General features: G+C 38.3%; 1 protein-coding gene across 5 annotated transcripts in view; it reads right to left on the bottom strand.

The window, feature by feature from the left end:
- Nucleotides 1-24,515, bottom strand: part of ift80 (intraflagellar transport 80 homolog (Chlamydomonas)) — a 189,248-nt gene that overhangs the window by 35,987 nt on the left and 128,746 nt on the right. For all 5 annotated transcript variants that reach the window (XM_069896778.1, XM_069896777.1, XM_069896779.1 and 2 more), the window contains exons 10-14: nucleotides 22,798-22,916; nucleotides 22,408-22,482; nucleotides 20,903-21,066; nucleotides 15,914-15,978; nucleotides 3,041-3,176 (exon numbers count right to left, since the gene is read on the bottom strand). In XM_069896778.1, coding sequence (XP_069752879.1) covers nucleotides 3,041-3,176; nucleotides 15,914-15,978; nucleotides 20,903-21,066; nucleotides 22,408-22,482; nucleotides 22,798-22,916 — 559 coding nt within the window. The remainder of the gene's footprint in view (nucleotides 1-3,040; nucleotides 3,177-15,913; nucleotides 15,979-20,902; nucleotides 21,067-22,407; nucleotides 22,483-22,797; nucleotides 22,917-24,515) is intronic.

The raw sequence follows: 24,515 nt of genomic DNA on the forward strand, positions 1-24,515 counted from the left end.
TTTCTACCTAAAACATATTTTTAACAGGAGCACAAGAAAATATAAGCAACAGCAGATCATAATGCCCTACAAGCTTGCACCGACATTTAATATGATCATTGCTGGCCTCAACTATTCTGTGTCATTTCTCTAAATCATTCTATTATTTGATCTATCAAATATTTATCCATCTCCACTTTAAACAATGCTCTCTTCTTTGGCTTGGCTTCGCGGACGAAGATTTATGGAGGGGGTAAAAAGTCCACGTCAGCTGCAGGCTCGTTTGTGGCTGACCAGTCCGATGCGGGACAGGCAGACACGATTGCAGCGGTTGCAAGGGAAAATTGGTTGGTTGGGGTTGGGTGTTGGGTTTTTCCTCCTTTGCCTTTTGTCAGTGAGGTGGGCTCTGCGGTCTTCTTCAAAGGAGGCTGCTGCCCGCCAAACTGTGAGGCGCCAAGATGCACGGTTTGAGGCGTTATCAGCCCACTGGCGGTGGTCAATGTGGCAGGCACCAAGAGATTTCTTTAGGCAGTCCTTGTACCTTTTCTTTGGTGCACCTCTGTCACGGTGGCCAGTGGAGAGCTCGCCATATAATACGATCTTGGGAAGGCGATGGTCCTCCATTCTGGAGACGTGACCCATCCAGCGCAGCTGGATCTTCAGCAGCGTGGACTCGATGCTGTCGACCTCTGCCATCTCGAGTACCTCGACGTTAGGGGTGTGAGCGCTCCAATGGATGTTGAGGATGGAGCGGAGACAACGCTGGTGGAAGCGTTCTAGGAGCCGTAGGTGGTGCCGGTAGAGGACCCATGATTCGGAGCCGAACAGGAGTGTGGGTATGACAACGGCTCTGTATACGCTTATCTTTGTGAGGTTTTTCAGTTGGTTGTTTTTCCAGACTCTTTTGTGTAGTCTTCCAAAGGCGCTATTTGCCTTGGCGAATCTGTTGTCTATCTCATTGTCGATCCTTGCATCTGATGAAATGGTGCAGCCGAGATAGGTAAACTGGTTGATCGTTTTGAGTTTTGTGTGCCCGATGGAGATGTGGGGGGGCTGGTAGTCATGGTGGGGAGCTGGCTGATGGAGGACCTCAGTTTTCTTCAGGCTGACTTCCAGGCCAAACATTTTGGCAGTTTCCGCAAAGCAGGACGTCAAGCGCTGAAGAGCTGGCTCTGAATGGGCAACTAAAGCGGCATCATCTGCAAAGAGTAGTTCACGGACAAGTTTCTCTTGTGTCTTGATGTGAGCTTGCAGGCGCCTCAGATTGAAGAGACTGCCATCCGTGCGGTACCGGATGTAAACAGCGTCTTCATTGTTGGGGTCTTTCATGGCTTGGTTCAGCATCATGCTGAAGAAGATTGAAAAGAGGGTTGGTGCGAGAACACAGCCTTGCTTCACGCCATTGTTAATGGAGAAGGGTTCAGAGAGCTCATTGCTGTATCTGACCCGACCTTGTTGGTTTTCGTGCAGTTGGATAATCATGTTGAGGAACTTTGGGGGACATCCGATGCGCTCTAGTATTTGCCAAAGCCCTTTCCTGCTCACGGTGTCGAAGGCTTTGGTGAGGTCAACAAAGGTGATGTAGAGTCCTTTGTTTTGTTCTCTGCACTTTTCTTGGAGATGTCTGAGGGCAAAGACCATGTCAGTGGTTCCTCTGTTTGCGCGAAAGCCGCACTGTGATTCTGGGAGAATATTCTCAGCGACACTAGGTATTATTCTATTTAGTAGAATCCTAGCGAAGATTTTGCCTGCAATGGAGAGCAACGTGATTCCCCTGTAGTTTGAGCAGTCTGATTTCTCGCCTTTGTTTTTGTACAGGGTGATGATGGTGGCATCACGAAGATCCTGAGGCAGTTTACCTTGGTCCCAACAAAGCTTGAAAAACTCATGCAGTTTGGCATGCAGAGTTTTGCCGCCAGCCTTCCAGACTTCTGGGGGGATTCCATCCATACCTGCTGCTTTGCCACTTTTCAGTTGTTCGATTGCCTTATATGTCTCATCCAGGGTGGGAACCTCATCCAGCTCTAGCCTTAGGGGCTGTTGAGGGAGCTGGAGCAGGGCGGAATCTTGGACTGAGCGGTTGGTACTGAAAAGAGATTGGAAGTGTTCTGACCATCGGTTGAGGATGGAGATCTTGTCGCTGAGGAGGACTTTGCCGTCTGAGCTGCGCAGCGGGCTTTGGACTTGGGGTGAGGGGCCGTACACAGCCTTTAGAGCCTCGTAGAAACCCCTGAAGTCGCCAATGTCCGCGCTGAGCTGTGTTCGTTCTAATGATCCAGTAATCACCTTGCATTTGAATAACATTGAATATTATGAATATTATGTTTTCAAGCAGTGTAACAGCTAATTCCATTTGGGAGATGCCTTAAATGGCAATCAAAGTACATCTATGGGATGAAATGACAACCCAAAATCTTTTCAAAATGATTGCTCACCAATTATCTAAGTCCATAATTTTTAACAACTATTTCAAATCTCTTGTTTTTGTTCCAAGGAGAAAAAAGCCAAACTTCTCCAAAATAATCCTGCAACTGAAATCACTCATCCCCAGAAACATCCTTATCTGAACTTCCTTAAAAAGAACCCTTCTCACTGTACCAGGTCTGAAGTGACAAATAACCTTAAACTTCAACTTTCACCTCCTTGTGTTGTGACCCGATCTGCTGAGTAGGGTAAGTAAAGAAACTTCTGGACCAATATGATATCCCTGTTTCATGGGAATTATTACAGTATTTTAACATTTTTGCTAGTAATTTTTGAAGTCTGTACTCATAAGATGGATTGATCTTTTGGACTCAAGTCATTTGAAGCAATAATTTACTGTTTCAGTTAAATGATTCAGTAAAAAGATTCAATGGTCAACATTGCTTAAATAGGTACTGTGCCAAAATCCAACATAAAAGTTGCTTTTTGGAATATTGTGGCTCTTAGTAATATATTTACAAACTGGCTAATAAACCAAGAACCATGGAAATCTCATTCCAAGATAATGAAATGGTAAAATGATTATAAACACCCTCTTTTTCCATTAAACATAATTATTAACAATTTCAAAACTTACCAATTTTAATGATTTTTTGTTCTTTCCCAAATCTCCGCACTGATGTGATGTACAGATCACGATTTTTGTCTATGATGGCAATTTTTCTTTCATTGGATGAGCCAAATTGATCTAGTGCGACCTCCATTATTTCCATCTGCAACATCCAACAGAAGTACCAAACAAGATCTTATAAAGGTCATCAACATTTGAAACTTCACAAATTTAAAAAAATTGTATTTGCTGCAATCCTGAAAATTAACAAAATTCCACAATAATTGGAAATGGACACAGAATTGTTCATATTGTTCAGTATGGAGAATTGGCAAAATTCACTCTAAACACTGTGAGAAGATTCACTCTTAACACTGAATAGCGTTGTGTCTAATTTATGAAGGTTCAAATCAATACAAAAAAAAACTCCTACCACCTTTTTAGAGAATGCTAGTGTCTGAGCAAAAAGATCTTTCCTCAAGCCTTACTGCCAAAATTAAATGAGCTGTTTCATCACCTCATGACTTTTTGATGGATCATAATGAATCCAAAATATGTGCCTCCATGACAACAAATGGCCAAATTCCTAAAGTGTCACAGAGAGATACAACTCCTTCATCTGACCATATCTGCATTGGTCATCAATTTCATATTTATACTAATCCTGCATTAATCTCAGTTTTTGGAATTCAGAATCCCAGTTATTAGGAATATTTCTGAATATCTTGATATTTAGAAGCATGACATATTATTTCCAATTGCAATTTAAGCAGTGATTCCAAGAGACTGAAGCATCTCCTTTGTAATTGGTTTGTATTAATTATCCTAATAATTTATTTTTTCTATAATTTCTTGAAATTATTGAAAAGAATTATTGATAGTATTTTAATCTCATGCCTTGACATTTTCTTAATAACTCTGCAGCTTCAATTTAATTTGAGATTTTAAAAAGATGTTTGAAAAAGAAATGCATGGGATTAAGTTATTCTCTTTGAAAGAAATCTCATGTAGAACATAAATATTAACATACTACAATTAAGATCCTAACTTGATCTGTGCACAACTGCTAAAATGGTCAATGCTCCCTTGGTTAAGATACCCATTTTAGGTGCAGACAGATAGGTTTTTGTGCAAAATGGATTCTGTACATAAGACTAACGAAAATCATACAGGTCTTCCATGGATTACAAATGCCTGATGTGGACACTAGTATGAAGAAGCTTTTGGAAGACTTGTGGGATTGATGGTGATGCATCTGCTGGCAGCTGTAGGACTGCAGCCATCTTATGTCAGATTGGAAAGGGTAGTTCTCCTCTCCTCATCCACTCTCGAGCCACAACAATCAGTGGCTGGGCTGAGCTTAGCAGAGCTGGGTGCACCGAGCAGACTCACTCGTTCATTACTGAGACAGTGAGGATGGTTGCCTGTCAGTCCCTTGCAATAACAGTTTCTATGGCCATGCACATTGTTTTTGTTCATTTCCAATTTACGAATAGTTCTGGTTATGAATAATTCTCAGTAACAGAATCCTGTCATAATCTGCAGACTTCCTGTACAGACAATATATACAACTTTCTTGCTTCTACTATGTAGCCAATGTCGAGTCAACTGGATTTGATATTGGCTACATAGGAGAAATCAGAGAGTGGTAGTAGATGATTGCCTCTCAGACTGGAGGCCTGTGACTTGTGGTGTGCCTCAGGGATCGATGCTGGGTCCATTGTTGTTTTGTCATCTATATGATCTGGATGATAACGTGGTAAATTGGATCAGCAAGTTTGCAGAGAACACTAAGATCGGAGGTGTTGAGGACAACAAAGAAGGTTTTCAAAGCTTGGAGAGGGATCTGGATCATCTGGAAAAATGGGCTGAAAAATGGCAGATGGAATTTAATGCAGACATGTGAGGTGTTACAGGACAAACCAAGAAAGGACCTACATGGTAACTGATAGGGCAGAGTAAAATGTAGGTAGGCTTTTTCCGCTGATGGTAGTTGAGATACAAACCAGAGGTCATTGGCTAAGGGTGAAAGGGGAAGGGTTTAGAGCAGTGGTTTTCAAACTGCTCTCCTAAACTCACATTCCACCTTAAGCAATCCCTATGCCACAGATGCTCTGGATTGTTTAAAATAGTATGTGGATGGAAAGATAAAATTTGAAAACCATTGTTTTAATCGTACAAATGACAATTTTTCTCAAGGAAAATATTTCAGTAACAATTGGGTCTAGAGCAGAGATTCTCAACCTTCCCTTCCCACCCACATACCACCTTAAGCAATCCCTTACTAATCACAGAACATTTATGGCATATGGATTGCTTAAGGTGGAATGTGAGTTTAGGGGGCAGTTTGAAAACCACTGGTTTAGAAGGAACATTAGGGAGACCTTCTTCACACAGAGAGTGCTGGGAGAGTGGAACGAGCTGCCAGCTGAAGTGATGAATGCAGACTCAATTTTAACATTCAACAAGAATTTGGCCAGATATATGGTTTGGAGGGTATGGAGGGCTATAGTCGGGGTGCAGGTCAGTGGGACTAGGGAAAATAGTTTAGCATGGACTAGAGGACTGAAGGGCCTGTTTCAGTGCTGTATTGTTCCATGGTTCTAAATGGGTTTAGAGGAAGTGTAAGTGAAAATGGCTATATTGTTTGAAATTGTTTTTGAGCCTGAAGCTTTGGAATATGTCAAGTTTAAAGGAGAAATGTGTTTCCTTAAGCTTTCACTGTGAGTCAGTGTTACAGGGCAAGAGGCTGTGGCAATGTGAACTATGCAGAATGTAAAAATTGCTGGAAAGAGACTGGATCAATGTCACAAGTGAAAGTTCTTTGGAGCAAGAGCAGGTCGAAATGATGAGTCTGCCTGGCCAATAATTTTTGGAAGGTAGAAACAGGTTCTGCATTTCTTGGGGGACACTAAGATTGGGATGGCAGGGTGGAAGTGTTTCCAGAAAATAAGATATCTGTGACAATCTGGAGCTCCATGCCTCATTGTCCAATACAATCTTTGTTTGCAACCATAATTGTATTGCATTTTGCTTTGATATTATTATTTGTCATTTAATCTTTTCAGACTTCTTCCTTCCACAGATTTGTTTTTGGTGACACTCTCCTGCAATTCTTGCCCTCCCCTCCGCCCACCTTCACCCAAATCTGATTAAAAAATCATGAACCAGAATCATTATTTCTCTCTCCACACATATCGCATGACATGTTGAGCATTTCCAGTACATTTTACTTTTAATTTCAAACTGTCTAGGCTCTAGATCTATTATATTTAGAATAAATACTGGGGGCGGGGGTGAATTTTAAAACAGCAAGTCAATTAAACAATTCTGATGGTACACAAATGAACATCAATGACACAATAATGTTGATTGCCAATCCATTTTTTTACCCATTATATTTGTTAGTGAATTTAAAAGAATTATCTTAAATTAAATGTTAACCTGAAAATTGCCAATAGGCCAATTGCAATAGACACGAATAGCATGGAGTTTAGTGCTGATTCCATCCAAGAAGTTTTCAGCCAATGATATTAAGTTATATTAAGCACCCAGGTCTTGAAACAGACATGAACAGTGCTTTTATGTCTGACATATATTCTAATTCCAGGTGATGTCTGTACATTTGTAGCTGTGATTTGTTCTGACATTTAAATGCCAACAGTACACTTCTGGTGTTTATGGGAAAGTAAGAAACACTTCCAAAATACCTCTGAATAATGCGACATTAAGGTTTGCTCAGCAGATCAGCTCAAACCCTCTGAAATCTTATTAAAGTGTATAAATGCATAAAGTGTTCTTTAAGGTTATTAACCTCAATATTAAAATACAATAGGGAAGAAGTTGGCTTTATGCTGTATGTATGCATGTATATATCTAGGTGCATACATACTTACATAAAAAAAAGCAGCACTGCTGGAACCACTATAACAGCAGCGCTGCCGCTGGTGCAGACCTGCAGGGAGTGAGGAAGGGAGATACAGCGCTCCTGTGGGGTCCAACTGCCCAGTTAACTGCCGTCAGCTCTGCACAGGCTTTGAATGGCCCGCTAAAGGGGCCGATGGTAGTTTTATTTAAAATCCCGCGACCATGGGGTCTGTGCCCAACATGCTGGTGCGTATGATCAGCAGCAGGTCATGAGGGGTTGCAGACACCAGGGGAGTGGAGGACTAGCACAGGGTAACAGAAAAAAGGGAGAACATCCCCCACCTGAGAAGAAGTAGCAGAGCAGACAACCCATGGGATGGTGACCATCGAGGGGCTCTGCAGCTGAGGGAGTAGTGTACGCGGCTGGCTGCTGGCAACTCAAGGCGAGGATCCCATGGAGGCTTTGGGCTGCTGGAGACTGCTGTCGGGAGACTCACGCCAGGCTGTGGACTGCTGGAGACTGGCTCGAAACTGGCTGAAGGGGTACCAGGTATTGGATATGGGATACGGGGTGAGGTGCCGAGGTGAGGGGTGAGGTTCCTGACTGTGTCAGAGATTCGGATCTGGAGCTCATGTTGCCAATGGTTTGGACTGGATTCAAGTGTGGCTGCAGAAGCACTGGAGGTGAATCTACGGACACTCAATGACTCCGGGATTACTCTCTTTTGCTTCTCTTTCTCTAACTATAAGAGGCGCTTCAGGCAATTTCTGCTGATGGCGAATCTGTCTGCCTTACAGCAAGTAAAAGCAATTTCATGTAATATGACACTGTATTATTACAATGAGAATAAATTGAATATTAAGAGTGCTGAATTCTGCTTCCAAAATTCAAAGCAGTGTTCACCATATGAATGCTATCAAATATATTCAATAAAACACACATTTTGTCTCTAGTGCATATAAAAAGGAGAGAGACTTGGAAAAGAGCCAGTGAGCAAAACAGAAGTTTTATCTTTTTATTTAACCACTAGAGTGCAGCAGATGAGTTATCTTCTCTTCAAAATATCAAATTACTTGCTCATAAATTAAATTACATCCCATCGTAAAAAAAATTTGTTTAACACTAAAAATGTACATAATGGTTATCTATGTCAATCTTCATGCCTCAAAGGTCAGAAAAACCAAATTTCAGCCAAAGGCAAACATTTTCAATGTTGATATCTCCAAAATGGATTAGAAAGAATCGTGATTAACTTTTAACATTTTCCTATCTTTTTTTTGTCTTTTTGTTTAAACAGTGAGAGCTGATGACAAGCAGAAGCTGTCTCCAGGGGTCAGAGAGTTCAAGTTTGAGGCAACTGAACCATTAACTCAAACTCGTTTACAGAGATGTCATTTTAATCTTAAATATATGAATTCAGCTCAAGTTATATTCTCATGACAATTCCCCTAGCAATGTTATCACTATTCACTGTTTAAATAAAAAAAATAAAATGGTGGGAGTAAAGTTATTTTTTTAAATATAAAATTTCAGCTGACATGACAGCAATAGATATCTACTTTAAATAAATTGAAGCCTGTATGACTTCACAGCTGAATGTAAAATATCCTATGATGCTATTTCTAAGAAAACAGGCATTTACCCTTGATACATTAGCTATTACATATCCATCAATCAATATGACTGTAAACAGATTATCTCGTCACTTTTTATTGCTGTGCTCAAATAGATAGCTGTAATTCTTATATTGTAAAGGTGACAACATTAAAAAAATCTTAATTGACTTTAAAGAAATACTGAGATGTCCTTAAGTTGGGAAAAGGTACCTCTTTTTTCACTACATGGACTCCTATGTGAGATGTATGTTACATTCCGAAAGAATAGCAAAGGACCCAAAATAATTTTTAAAATATGAGCATTTCAGATTTCTTGCTAGGATTTTAATCGTTCTTTCTATTGTCCTTTGATAATTTCTTGTCATTCGTGACATTTACCCACCCTTTAAGCTGTAATGGTGGAAATTGGATTCATAGATGTGATCTTAAACACTCCTCCACTACCTAGATACAGAAATTTTCTTGTAAAAGGCAAAGACATTAATTTTCTTTTTATTGCGCATTGTTTTTTGGGATGAAGGAATGATTATTTATAAATCATAACATCCATGAGAAACATTTCTAGTTATAATTCTTGTCTACTCCAGTCCTTCAGAATAACATGTTTTCCATTCACCTTGCATATCAAAAAAATACAAACTCTTTGAATGTCCATTCACCTTCATATCGGCTGTGGCTCTTGTTACAAGAATGAGAAAATACATATTATTTAAAATATTTAATGTTATATGTACCCTCAAAAACTGCTGTTTCTAATAACTGTACAGATAATGCAATGTGATAGAGATGAGAGGAAAACTCTGTTCTGCAAAGTCCATTGTGAAATGTAGTATGATATGAATTTTGATGTGCCATCTGTATTTAAAATTACAGAGCTCAGCAACTGAACTGAGGAATATTTGTAACCAGGGAAGGGATCAAATCTATACCAGTTAACAACCTAATTATAACTTTGAAAAAGACAAAAAAAAGCATTAAACAATTGCAATGAGACCGAAGTCCCACTCCAGTAGTTTTAGCTCACAATTTTACACTGATAAACTGAGAGAGGGAAACCTAATTGTGGTATCACACTTTGGAAATGACATTAATTCAGTGCCCCTTTCAGGAAGATTTTATGGATCCCAAGGTTCCATCTAAATGATGATTGATGTTTTCCTTGCATTAAGACCAATATTATATTTTCATTTTCTCCTCATAAGCAGGTTTCCCAATTTCTTATCACATTTTCAATATTCCAACAGAGACCTCTACATTGGCAACAAAGCATTTTGAAATGTTCTGGAACATGAATCAGAATTTATTGTCATGAACACGTCGTGAAATTTGGTGTTTGCAGCAACGTCATATTATAAACCATCTTACAACGTTATTGTAAAAAAAGTAAAAATAAGTGTGCATGAAAAATAAGGCAGTTTCTATGGTTCATTGGTTATTCAGGAATCTGATGGCAGCGGGGAAGAAGCACTCCTTGTGCCGTTGAGTGCTCGTCTTTAGGCTCCTGTAGCTTTTTCTCCGATGGTAGCAGGGTAAAGAGGGCATGACCTGGATGGTGGAGGATGAGGCTGCTTTTTTAAGACACCACCTCGTGTAGGTATCCTTAATGGAGTGAAGTCTGGTGCCTGTGATGTCGCAGGCTGAGTTAACAACCCTCTGGACTTTATTCTTGTCCTGAGGGTTGGCATCTCCATACCAGGATGCAGTCAGGCAGAATGCACTCTAAGGTACACCTGTAGAAGTTTATGAGATCCTTCGGTGACGTACCGAATCTCCTCAGACATCTCATTGCCATTTGTGATTCTGCCCACAACTGTGGTGTCATCAGCAAACTTGTAAGTGGCTTTGGAATTGTCTGGCCACGCAGTCATGGAGGTATAACATGTAGAGCAGTGGGCTAAGCATGCATCCTTGGGTGCGCCTGTGTTGATAACCAGTGAGGAGGAGATGTTGCTTCCAATTTGTACTGACTGTGGTCTTCCACTGAGAAAGTCAAGGATCCAGCTGGAAAGGTGGGTGGGTCCAGAGGCCTAGTGCCATGAAAGGTGCTATGTAAATGCAAGTGTCTTTTATTTTCCTCTTTTTGAGGTTGTTGTGCTGACTTGCATTTACCAAGGCTTATCTGACAGGATTTCTGTAGAGTGGCACAAACATTTCACCAAATCGAGCTCATAATCTGTGCTGGTCACAAGCATGACAACTGAGATTAATGTTAATTTCAAATGCAATCTAAAAGATGGAGCTGAGGACCGTGGAGGTCTTGTATATTTAGCACATTTACCACAGCAACAACTCCTATGTCTACTCATTTCCAAAGAACTATCCTACAGGTTCCTCCTGTCACATTGGTACTCAACCAACTTTCCAAACTTTAAACATTTAACATGAATTTGAAAAGAAAAATCACCATCAGTCTGGTTAAATTATAAATGTCATTGAGAAAAACCTGGATCTATTTTGCAAATTTTATTAAAAAAATAAAAGAGTACATGGTAGACAGAAATGAAAATTATCTTAAATTTAAATATGAAACTTTGTATCTAGTAAATACATCTTAAAACATTGATGTATAATTTCAATAAGAATGCAAAAAACCTTCATTTTAATTGCTATGACATCTTTCAAATCATTTAATGTGAAAGCTGAATGTAACATTTGTTTATTTGTTAAATTGAAATATGGAAATGAACAGTAGTATTGGACCAAATTTGAATAATTTCACCATTTACCTTGCAATAGAATTAAATAAATAGGAACAGATGTAGGCTATTATTACAGTGGAATTTCTGACCATATTTCAAATATTTTTATATACAGTATGTGAGGAATAATTGTCAATGAACAGTCACGTTTACAGTTATCGATATACTCCCTTAATTCTGCTGAAAGAAGAGATATGAAATAATGGCCCCAGGCCATCTAAGTGCAGGAACCTAGTGGCCCTCTCACATCGGCCGTATGTGCCAATAAGAAGGTTTTTTAAGGCTAGATAATTACCCTCTTCCGACAGACTTGGATGAGGTCATTCACACGGGCGGCAGTATCTTGGTCAAGAGAGCTAATGATGTTGAAATACCTAGTTGAATAGCAAGTGATTTGCTTAATCTGGAACTGGGCCTCCACTTGGCTAAACCAGGTGTGGGGTTGGTTGGTCCAGAAAGTCGGCAGTTTTAGCGCTATGACGCCTACCACTGCGGGGTCCATATTGTTGAGTCTTCAGGGCGTGGAGAGTCGTCAGGGTCACCACTGTAGTGCGTTGTGAGAGAGCGATTGTACAGACTGGAGATGCAGGCTGCTGGCTCGAGTATCACAGCAGAATATTTATTTAAACCGTGCACTCGCTTATTAGGGTACCAGTTGGACCGTGCGTACATTCCACGGCTTGCATCACGCTAACGCAAGCACACACGCCAACTTCTGGTCTGGACCAGAAGAGATGAATGCATGCTGCTATCTTTGCCACGACTGCCCCGCTGACTGCACGTAACAAATAGGGCCAGTTCGTCACGGCCTACTTGTGCATCGCCACAGAACCTTGAAAATGTGGCTCACTAATGATTCTGCACTGATCATCTATGCTACAAAGTCTCAAATCTGCCCAAGGAAGCAGTAGAGGATGCTTCATTAAATTCAGTATATTTAAGGCACAGATTTTTTCACAGGAGATGAAGGGTAGGGGTAAAGCTGGGTAAATGGAGCTGTCCACAACCAGATCAGCCATGAGGTTTTTGAAAGGCAGAGCAAGATCGACAGGCCAGATAGCCCACTCCTGCTCCTATTTCTTATAGAATGTTATTAAAATAGTAAACACAAACACGTATGCACAAATGTACACACAGAAAATACATGTCAAGGATATTATTGAATTTGGTTACTTTAAACCAATGGCCCTGACAATATTCTCACAAAGTGTAACATCCCACTCTAATGAAATCAAACTCTTAAACCAGCTGCAGCAGTATAGACAGCCTCCTAATTTCCAAGAGCCATGCAATGCTCTGCAGCACTGCATATTGTGATAAACCTACTTTTTCACAATGGTGCTCTCAACAAAGTGTGTGAGAAAAGTACTATACAAATGTGTTACTCGGAGTAAATATACATGGTATGGAGGCTATTTAATTTATTACAGCAAATATTGTACTCCATGTTGTCAGTTATTTAGTTTATTCAGCACAAAATCGATGCAATTAGTTCTTTGGATGGGAAATGGTGACTCTTAACTCTAACAAGTGTGAAGTAATGTATTTTGGGATGTTAAGCCAGGGCAGCACTTACACAGTAAATGCCAAAGCCCTGGAGACTGTTGTAAGAGAAATCAAGAGGCATAAGTACATAGTTCCATTAAAGTAGCAACACAGGTAGATAGGATGGTGAAGAAGATATTTGGGATGCTTGACTTTGTTGGTTGATCTAACGAGTGCAATAGTTGGGACATCATGTTAAAGCTTTACAAGATGATGGTGAGATCTCACTTGGATTATTGTGTGCAATTATGACTTTTGACATTTATTAAATATAGGCAGATAGAAAGAAAATAAATTTAAAAAGCAGACATTGATTTAGTGAAAATGTTCTGTTAAAAAAAATTAAGATATCAATTATTCATGAAAAAATCGGTATGAGAGTAAGAGAGGAAAGAATAGATAGGGAATTAGCTGAAGCCAATTAAATGTAATTAGTGTATGATAGGGAATTAGAATTATTAAATTTAAGGCAAAATTAGTTAGGTCTAATTTGAAATTTTGCCTGGGTTGTGATATTAAATATTTTGAGAATTACATTTAATAAACATGGGTGTTATCTCTAGCCTAGTCAATTCCAACAAATGGTAATAAAATAAATACAGATCTCATGAACTAAAGGAGGTATTAGAGACAATTCAAAATTCAGATTAAATAAATTAAATTTGTACTTTGAAGCATACATCAGATGAAAACTGGTCTTAATAAACTGACAAGGTTCTGACCAATAAATAAACAAAAATTGCAATTGGCTTTTATGGGAAATTAAGTGCTATGTGGGGAAAGAAATCTCCATAAAAATTTACTCACATTAATAAGGTAACATATGGTGACATGAGAAAATACAATGCTAGTATTCAGTGTGAGTAGACTAGAATATAAAAGCAAGGATGTAATGTTTTATTAAGCATTAATAAGTCTGTATTTGGAATATTGTGAGCAGTTTTGGGCTCCTTATCTAAGGAAGGATGTGTTGGCATTGGAGAGGGTCTATGACCTTCACAAAAATAATTCCTGGAATGATAGGGTAATCTTATGAGGAGTATTTGATGGCTCTGGGACTGAACTCGCCAAAGTTTAGAAGCATGAGGATGGAATCTCAATAAAACCTATTATATACTGAAAAGTCAGGATATAGTGGATGTGAAGAGAATGTCTCCAATAATGGGAGAATTTAGGACCAGTGAACACAGGTTCAGAATACAATGACATCCCTTTCAAACAGAGATGAGGAGGAATGTCTTTACATAGAGGTTGATAAATCTGTGGAAATCATTGCTGCTGACAGCTGTGTCCTTGGGTATATTTAAGATGGAGATAGATAGGTTCTTGATTAGGAAAAGAAGGCAGGAGAATGGAGTTAAAAAGTATAGTGAATCAGTTGTAATGGCTGACTGGCCTAATTCTGCTTTTACGTCTTATAGTCACTGGGATACCTCTAAATAATATATTGAGCAAGACTAAAAATACAATAATTTTTTTAAATGACAATTTACAATACGGTGGTAAAACTTTCACACCAAAAGCTTTGGGAGGAGGGTTAGAAGAACAAAAAACCAGATATTTGCTTTTGCATTAAACCTTTGTGATATTGGCTTAAAACGTCCTCTAGGAGATTCAGGGTCTGCATGCAGAGCAGGTATCTGTGTATTTCCTTTGTTAATTAGGTTTAGGAATCTTCACTGAAATTAAGAGAATTTGAATCCACAGAAAGCAAAATGAAGGATGGGGTTAAGAGTAAAATAAAAGAGGCAATTAATAAGAAAAAGCATTGAGGCCATTTTTTTAAAAAATGGGAATCTATTATACAAATTATGACACAAAGCATATTACAAAAACAATGCCATTGGCAGTCAAATATTACAACAGGAAATGTGAGCAAATAAAATCACACCTTATTTTCCTTCCAACTCTTTTGCCTGGATCTGAGAGCAGACCAAACCATAAAAACCCTGTGATTTAATTCATACATTGCTATTCATTCAAGTTTTTAAAATTTCTTTTAATACTGATTTAACCCCATAATCCATGAAGGAAAAGAAAATGCTATTTTTGTAAAAATATCCTTCAGCAATATGTATGGCTTGGCTTGGAATGAGCTTTCTGCAAGATAGCAAATTATATGTTTTATTGAATGCTCATTACTTGATGTTATCTTGCATTTTCCCTTGTGAGCATTCATTTTAATTATTTGTATGGCTTTCCTGTGGTGATATCTCTCAAATATTTTTTCCCACTCACATACCACCTTAAGTAATCCCTTACTAACCACTAAGCACCTATAGCATAGGATGCCATGTTAATTAGATGCTAGTGTCAAGGGCAAGGAACATTTGAGATTTTGCAAACATAATATAATGAGGTCTAGAAGTAGGTCAGAGCTCCTCCCATATGCTCTGGGATTTAATAAGATCATGGCTGAGCTAACTGTAACCTAAGTTCTGTGTTTGGTCTACATGGTAACATTTCATTACTTTCTTATCAAAAATCCATCGACCTCTGTCTTAAAAAAAAACTAAAAGGTTGCTTTCACTGCCCTTTAATGAGCAGCATTCTGGCCGTTGAGTCACATTGAAGCACTCTCTTCATCAGCACCTTTGAATGTTAAAAGATTTCAGCCTTCAATGTTTACTGTATATTATTCCTATTTTAGAGGCCATAGGTCTGTCTCATTGGCAGGGCCAGTATTTATGCCTATTCCTAACTCCTGTCAAAATGGTAGAAGAAAGCAGTTCCACCACCCTGAAATGCTGCTGATCTTTGGCAAAATATTTCCACAATGCAGTTCAAGACAGAGTTCCACAAGTTATACCTAGTGACAGTGAAGAAACAGCAATATAATCCCAAGCCAGAATGATAATAATAGAGGATAATATATAGGCTGTGATATTCCCCCATCCATGTGCTATCCTCAGCCTTCTTGGTGAAGATTTGGAAATTACTGTCAAAAATAGCTCAGCAAGGCATTTTGTGAATTATTGGTGGACAGTATATAAGTACAGCAGGCTGCTTTGACATGGAGGAAGCTTTGATTGACTTCAAACATTTTACTGAAAATTTATGGTAATTTTATATTTTGATATTTTGCAGGGAATATATCCTTTATAAACTTGTTTGGTTGAAAAAAATGGAATATACAAACAGATTAAAGTTCCTTCTTATCACAGCCAAATACCTTGTGAACTAGAGGTTTTCCATCACCGAAAGGCTTTCCCGAGAGTGCATCAAAAAGATAAATTACTGCAAAAAGAGCACAAAAAGATAGAAATAAGATATGCAATGTAAGTACAAATCTACAATTGTTTCTTTATTCTATTCATGAATAGTTCTCAGAATTTAAAGCACAAAGTGATTTTTAATCTGAAACATTTTTTTAAAATCCTAAGATCTATCTCAGAGAAAAATTTGGATTTGATTCTTAAATTAGTTAACACTTCTTCACTCTGTGCTTGGCATTCTCTTATTTGGTTCAAGGTTGTACTTCAGACTTACATGTCTAGAGACAAATTATACCATATACATCCTGATCTAAATCCCTGATGTGACAGATGGGGAAGCAACCTTGATACACATGTTCTGATCTTGTCGAGTTATTGAACCTTATTGAAGGGAGATTTTTTGAGTTTTGAAATTAATATGACATAACCTTGAATATAATCCTTTAACGGCTTTGTTTGGAGTGTTAGATGATATTAATGTTCTATTTTCTTCATCTGATCGTCAAGTCATACTATTTACAACTCTTATGGCATGAAGAGATCCTACTTAGATGGAAAGAACCTGTTCCACCACTAGTACTCAGTGAATATGTTATGTCATGTCTTTATTTTAGAAAGGATTAGGGGTTCCACGTTGTACACCAACACTAATTTTCATAACATTTGGAGTCCTTTTCTGGACTATTTTTGTGTTCATTAAATCTGTTTGTCTTCATCATTGAATATATTTATTTCATGTTCATGGTTTTTCCTTCTGTTGGCAATGTTTTAGAGATTCAGCTATACTACCTTTAATTTTATGTCAAAACATCCCAGGTTTCTCGATAGAGGTGTAGTTGCGCTGATCTCAGTGAGTGAAAGTAACACACTGAGTCAGGCAGGGTCTGATTGAATAAATATTAAGAAAAAGCAAGAGAGAATATTTGTTTTTACATAGCTGGTTACTGAAGCAAGTTAATTGAACGTAAACATTGCATCTGTTTCAGGGAGTGTAGGTAAATTATTGGTACAGATGGAATAATCAAGGCAAAGGACAGATTAGGATTGTGCACAGAGCCAAGACAAACATTATGAACTGAATGGTTTTTACCCATGCTGCAATTCTATGGATTTGTTTCTTCCTTGCTCTGGTGGTCAAACCTGGTGTACAAGGCATTGTGTTCATCTGTGAGAGAAGCTTTGCTGTCTCCTACTGCACTGGATTTGGTTTTGTAGTAGGTTATGTCATTTAGGCTCTGCCACAGCAATCCAGTCTCCATTCTCCTGAAATCTCCAGTTTGCCTTGGAGATGGCTTTTCATGGGTCTTACCTGCTCCTTGTGTGATGTTTTGGATCTCCGGACCTCAGATCTCTGGATCTGGCTCTCAGCAGGTTCCAGATTTTATTGTTCATCCAGGGCTTCGGTTGGGGAAAACCCAACAATTTGGTGGAGACATACTTGTTCACAGCTGTTTTGATAAAGCCTATAAGGGCCCTGTGGCATTCACATCCACAGTGATGAAATGTTTTGAAATATATCAGCTCTTATATGAACTGTGACATAGGCCTCAATGACCAACTGTGTAATTCAATCCTGGATTTCCTCACCTCCAGACCACAATTGGTGAGGATTGGTAAGAACAATCTCCTCCTCAATCTCCATCAGTACCAGATCACCTCAGGGCTGTTTACTTAGACCCCTGCTCTACTCACTTTACATCTATGATTGTATGGCTCAGTATGACAACACCACCACATGCAAATTTGCTGACGATACCACAGTAGTGGGTGGTCAAGGGAAAACTGGAGGTGTACTACCCACTGATAATTGGGAGATCAGAGGTGGAGAAGGTGAGCAAATTTAAATTCCTGGGAGTCACTATCTCAAAGGACCTTTCCTTCCTGGACCCAACACACTAAAGTCATTGTGAAAAAACCATGTGAACACCTCTACTTCCTCAGGAATAGTATGATATCGATAACTTTGGCAAACTTCTATAGATGTGTAGCAAAAAGTGTGCTGACTGGTTCCATCACGGCCTAGTATGGGGGAAACAATTTCTCTGAGCAGAAAACCCTGCATATGGTAGTGGCACAGCCCATTACATCACAGACAAAACTCTCTCCACCATCAAGAAAATCTACATCGAATGCTGCTATCATCAAAGTTCCACACCACCCAGGTATGTTCTGTTCTCGTTGATGCCATCAGGAAACAAGTACAAGTGCTCTAGACTCATACCTGCAGGTTCAGGAATAACTGTTACCCCTTAACCATCAGAAATCCTCAACAAGACTCATTCAGAGATTCATTTAAGGAATCTTGCTTTGATGATTAGTTATTGATGAGTCAGTTTGTTTACATTTCTTTCTTTAGCATACATTTATTTCTCCTTGAGTAGAGCTTATGGCTATCAGTAATTAGAAATTCTGCCTGGCCAGTAGAAAAAGAATCTCAGGGTTATATGTGATGTCATGTAAGTACTCTGAAAATAAATTTGAACTTTGATTTGTTTAGGCTTTAGGGATTAGGCAAATAAAAATGTTCAATCCAAGCCACAAAGGAGACTACTGATGCTGGAATCTGAAGCTGAACACAATCTGCTTGAGGAACTCAGCAGGTGAAGCATCAGTCAGAGAGAAAAAAATGATTGAGACCTCAAGCAGAAACTCTTCATCAGGTCTGAGGAAAATGAATAGGAACTGTGTAAAGATGATAAGTGGGAGAGGTGAAGAGGGGCTCGACATGGGATTAATGAAACAAGCACAGTACTGGCAGATGCCAGAGAAAGGGAGAGAGAAGGAGTGGGTGATTAAATCAAAACTGCCAGAGCTGGAATCAGATGAGTAGAGAAGGTGAGAATGGTGGAATGAGCACAGTTGGTGTACCGGTTAGTGTAATGCCTTTACAGTGCCAGTGATCGGGACCAGACCTGGTTTTGAATCCCATGCTGTCTGTAAGGAGTTTGTACGTTCTTCCCGTGTCTGTAAGGTTTTCTCTGGGGGCTCCAGTTTCCTCCAACCCTTCAAAAACATACCGGGGTGTAGGTAAATAGGGTGTAAATTGGGCGGTACAGATTTGTAGGGCAGAATTGGCCTGATACAGTGTTGTATGTCTAAATGAAATAAAAGACAGACCAGATGGCACTGAAGGAAGTGGAGGCGAGGGAAAAGGAGAGAAGGAGCAGAGGAATACAGTAGGGAGATGGGGGTGGGGAAGAATAGAGTCAAGGGGGAGTGGGGAGGATTGAAAAGAGGGATATAAAAATATGGGGTGGGGAGGGGAAGAGCAGAAGGGGTACAAAAGAAGTGAGAGGGCATACGTGACCTGAAATTAGAAAATTGTATGTTCATGTCATTGGCCTATAGACTGCTTAGGCAGAATATGAGGTGTTAATCCTCCAATTTGTGTTGAGCCTCACTCTGGCTGTGGAAAAGTCCCAAGACAGATGTCAGTATGGGAATGGGAAGGGAGTGAAAAAGGCATGCAACTCCAAATGGCTATTTTAGACAGATGTAGATGGTCTATGAAAAGTAAGGAATTACTGAGGCAAAAATGTGTGGATACAGCATTAAGAATACATTTATGGATACCTAAATTAAGATGGACCAGAGATCCTCCTCATCTATCCCTATGATGTAATGTTTGATATTGTGTGTACCAGCTTCTCATCTTCTGACCTACATAACTAACGTGCATCCACAACTCTACTCCTTGTTTCTTTTCATCCTGAAGGTTAGTTCACCACTACATCTTTGCTTTCTGAACTTTAGTGGTACCTATTGCAACAATACAATTATGAACATCTAATTTTCTTACTCTTCCAACTCTTATCAACCTTGTGGAACTCAATACCACGCTATCTCCAGTAAATTATATGTTAGGATATATTGCAAGACCTGTAGTATGACCTTGAAAACTGTGTACAATTCTGGTGTCTTCATTGAAAAGTAGCATACAGTTGAGTAGAATGAGCTTAATGACCCATGAAGATAATGGTTGGCTTTTGTGAGGTTGACAGTGTAAATCCTGAGAAGCTATTTCCCCTGGGTGGAAAGTCCAAAATTAGGGTTACCGCTTAATTTTTAATGCACTTCCAGCCAATCCATAAACAATTAGATTTTTGTCATGTTATGTCTGATAGTCCTTTTTGAAATGCCTTGAATCACATTGCTGTGTTGAAAGTGTTGTATAAAAATAAAGTAAAGCACAAAAGTCCACAGACACCGTGGTTGAAGTTAAAACATAACGCTGAGAAACTTAGCTAGTCAAACAGTAGCAAAGATAAAGACACATAACCAACATTATGGGCATACTTCATCAAAGTATGAAAAAATATCGGCAGGCAACCAAACAAAATAGTGGGGGGGAGGGGCCAGGGGGAGGAGCAGGGTCCCAAAGGTAGGAGATAATAGATGGATAAGAAAGGGAGGGCACACCAACAACCAGGGGGAAGAGGGACGGCTCTGTGAATAGAGAAGGAAGGAGTGGACAGCTGGAGGAAAGAAGACAAGGGAAAGGGAAGAGAGGGAAAACAGAGAAGGTTAACAGAAACCAGAGAGATTGATGTTAATGCCATCCAGTTGGAGAGTGTCCAGAAGGAAAATCAAATGTTGTTCCACCAATTTATGGGTGATCTTGGTAAGATAGTATGAGGCCACGGACAGACATGTGAACAGTGGATGGGGTCCAGAGTTGAAGTGGTTGGCTACTAGGAGATCCCTGTCACTGATGTGGACAGAGCAAAGGTGCTCAGCAAAGCAATCGCCTAGCCTGTGCCCAGTCTCTCCTATGTAGAGAAGGCCACAAAAGGAGCACCAGATCCAGTTGATAACTCCTGCAGATAAACAGTAAAGTGTTGCTTCACTTGAAAGGACTGCTCGGGGCACCTAATGGTGATGAGGGAGGATTTTTGGGTGCAAGTGAGGCAGCCAGCTTTTACTTACGTCTTTATATTGCATAATACCTTTTTCATCAGTCTTATCTCTCACAGCAATTGTATCATTGCTGAGGGAAACAGTTTGGGAGTTCAGCATGTCAGTTCTCATTCCTGGAAACTTAGGAGAAGAAATAAGGCGACCTTCGTATGAGTATAGATAAATCCCTGCTCCGTCAAGAAGTAGAAATTGCCTGTTCAAATAAACAAATATTACATATGCTGCTGTATCTCAAAAAAGTCAAAACATAAAATTATAATTTTCTTATCGAATTAGATATAACAAAATTAATTATAAAAGGGCAGCAGAGTTAGCGTAGTGGTTAGTGCAATGCTATTACAGCGCCAGTGATGTGGGTTCAAATCTAGCATTGCCTGTCAGGAGTTTTTATGTTCTCTATATGGGTTTCTTTCAGGCGCTCTGGTTTCCTCTCACTCTTCAAAAATAATGTACAGGGATTGTAAGTTCATTGGGAATTTGGGCGACATGGTCTTGTGGGCCGGAAGGGCCTGTTACCGTGCTGTATGCCTAAATTTAAAAAAATTCAATGTAAAATTTAAACGTATACATTTAAATTAAACATTTAAAGGTATGGATATGTAAAAGCTGTATCATTTGAATTACATTTTACTGAAAATTATTACTAATTGGATACATCATTACATTATTGTATGGTCAACTCTTTTGCTAAAATATATCTTTTTTTTCAATCTTTTTATTATTATTATAATTTATAAACACATACAGTTCAAAGAGATATAAAAAATACATAGTAAGTAATGAATTAATACAGAGATATTAAACAATAATATTACAGAATAAAAATATATCATAAAAAAATTTTTTAGATCAGTTTAGGGTGTGAACTATCTCTAAAAAAAAAGATATAATTAATAACAATATATGAAAAAAGAGAAAAAAAGCTATTCAAGCCATTTTGCCACACACAATTTCCTAATGAGAGGAATGATCCAGTGATAGTTTTCCAAACCTTTGCCAAATCTGCATGATCTGGATTTCAGTACATTTCTGCAGTACATACAGTAATCTACCTAAGTGTTCTGCAAAGGCTGCATCACATAATAATGTTTTTTTTTAAACAGCATACCAAGTGGATAACTACAATTATATAAGACACAGACTTTATAAGTTTATATTAGAAAAATATATTCAAATAATTTATATATTTTTAAAATATTCATCACAAAACATGCCCAATTTTTGAATGCTTGATATCATTAGGATATTTTTGACCTTTGAATAAAATGCATGGCATTTTAAGAGATAAACTGGAACTGAGCATGACACTAATCCTACATGTCGATGTTAGAAAATTATATTAAAATAATTTCCAAAATATCTAATGCATCTTAACTTCAAAACACAACCCATTTTCAAATATTTGAATAATTATTACTTATTTCAAACATAAGAAAAAAAAAACCATTTTACACAATTAAAATCAATTTAAATTACAACAAGCTCCTTTATGTACATAAAACCTTTTGTCTGGAGATTAATGGTAATTGCTCACCTCTGTGCCTGCAGAATCAAACTAACAGTACCTTCTTTTAGATCAAATATAAGTGGGGTATTCCAATTCTTTGTACTGAAATAAAACATAGTAAACAAATTGTGGATACATGAAAAGTTCACAAGACAGGAATGAAAGCGTAATGCTTTTTAAAGCATTTCGCACATGATAAACAACTAACATTGTGTTCACTTTAATAGGTTTAGCTTCATATATTTTTCAAGAGGAACAAAATCAAAAGCATGGCATATCCCATGAAAATATATTTTGGCATATCAGCTTTGGATTATTGTCATGTAAAAGAACTATTGAAATATATAATTTCTGAAGAATTTAAACGTTAGCTTTGGCAAAGAACAATGGATAATTTTCAAAGAAAAATGGACTTACCTATACACATAACATTGCAGAGTAGTTACGACTACCAAATGTCCTTGGGATAATGAGGCCTTTATCACCCTGTCACGGAATTCCAAGATATCTAGTGCATCATTCAACACATTCCGTACCTGTTCACAACACAATAAGAAATGAACAATTTGTAGCATACTTCAGTTCCCCTTTAAACTGCTGACAACATTCAGCGTAAGTGCTGTGGCTCATGTACAAAGCCAGTAGTCCAATTCTTCATCTAAATTTCATTATTAATTTATGGCATTGATACTCAGAAACAGAAAACTAAATTTCAACTGTTGCAAAGCCAGAGGTTCAGCTTTGCCTGGTGACAAATATTTCCAGATTAGCCCAACCATGTCATTCCAAGATATAACATGTAGCTAATCAAAACTTTGTGACGAGACTTGAGATTTTACAAGTGACTTGCAACATATTATTTGAGGGAATATTTAAAATGTTTCCAATACATCCTTCTAACATGACCTCTCCATAGCCACAACCTTGAGCCTTTGTCATTTTAGATTTAGAGGATATCTCACCCGCACCGTCCCCTATAGATGTGCTGCTGATCTCTGAATGGAAAGCCAAATGGCACACAATAAAAGCTTTCATCATTTATCCACTAGTTCAGAACTTGACATCTTATATAATAAGGGGAGTTTTTTGTAGTTGGGACCTGTGTATGATGTGAGACCTAGCTTATGCAGTCTTCAGCCAAATCAGATCATTTCTGTGTTAACTCCATGGAGATTGAGTTTTAGCCACACTTCAGCCCGGAAAACCTGGATGAGGACAGTGATGAGCCAAATGATTGGCATGTTAATGCATGTCAAGTTCTTCATGTAATGCTGAGATCTTCTGCAAATCTGCAGAGATGGCAAGCAACATACTTCCAAGGTTTCAAAGCTCAAGCAAGTAAACAATGACCAACTATGCAAAGACTAAAACAAAGGGTAGCATATGATAGTCAAGGATTGCAATACTGGCAATGGTTAACCAAGTCTCAATGTCGCATTCCAAACTCAAAGCATTGTTGAGCACTCTACTTACTACCAGCCAAGTGCAGATAATAGCAGTGGTTTCCAGTTTGCAAGAGCTTTGAAACAATAGTCACAGTTCTGTCATTCATCCTCTTTTTTTTGAATATTTTATTTAAAAGTTTTCCATACAGGTATTAATCAATTAATATAATAATACACATTCCAAAAAATAAACAAACTAGAATTTACATACATGATAAGATTTACCCCCCCCCCCACCAAACCCCCTTCCTTAAAATAATCAATATAAAAAGTACAATATAATTATATAAAATAGAAGAGAAAGAAAATGAAGCTTTCAGGATTGCTCATAGGGATGATGTCTTACATACATGTTTAGAAAATTCATTAATATAACTCAGAAGAGATTTTTGCAGGTTCAGAGGCATAGCAAGGACAATTTTACAAATTTAAAACTAATAGTTGGGTATACAGGCACCAAATTTGCAAAAACTTAGAATATTTATTTCTCAAACTCTATGCAATTTTTTCCAAAGGAATACAACTTTGAATTCCTGCATTCCATCTTACCATACCCAGACATATTTTGCAATTTCCTAGTAACCGCAATACATTTCCTTGCAACAGCTAATACAACTTTTACAAACAGTTGATGTATTGATAATTTTAATTTAGGTCTTGTTCCTTCGTTATTTCTCAATAGAAAAAAAT

This window comes from Narcine bancroftii, chromosome 9 (genome assembly GCF_036971445.1).
Source record: "Narcine bancroftii isolate sNarBan1 chromosome 9, sNarBan1.hap1, whole genome shotgun sequence".
In the NCBI taxonomy this organism is placed as follows: Eukaryota; Metazoa; Chordata; class Chondrichthyes; order Torpediniformes; family Narcinidae; genus Narcine; species Narcine bancroftii.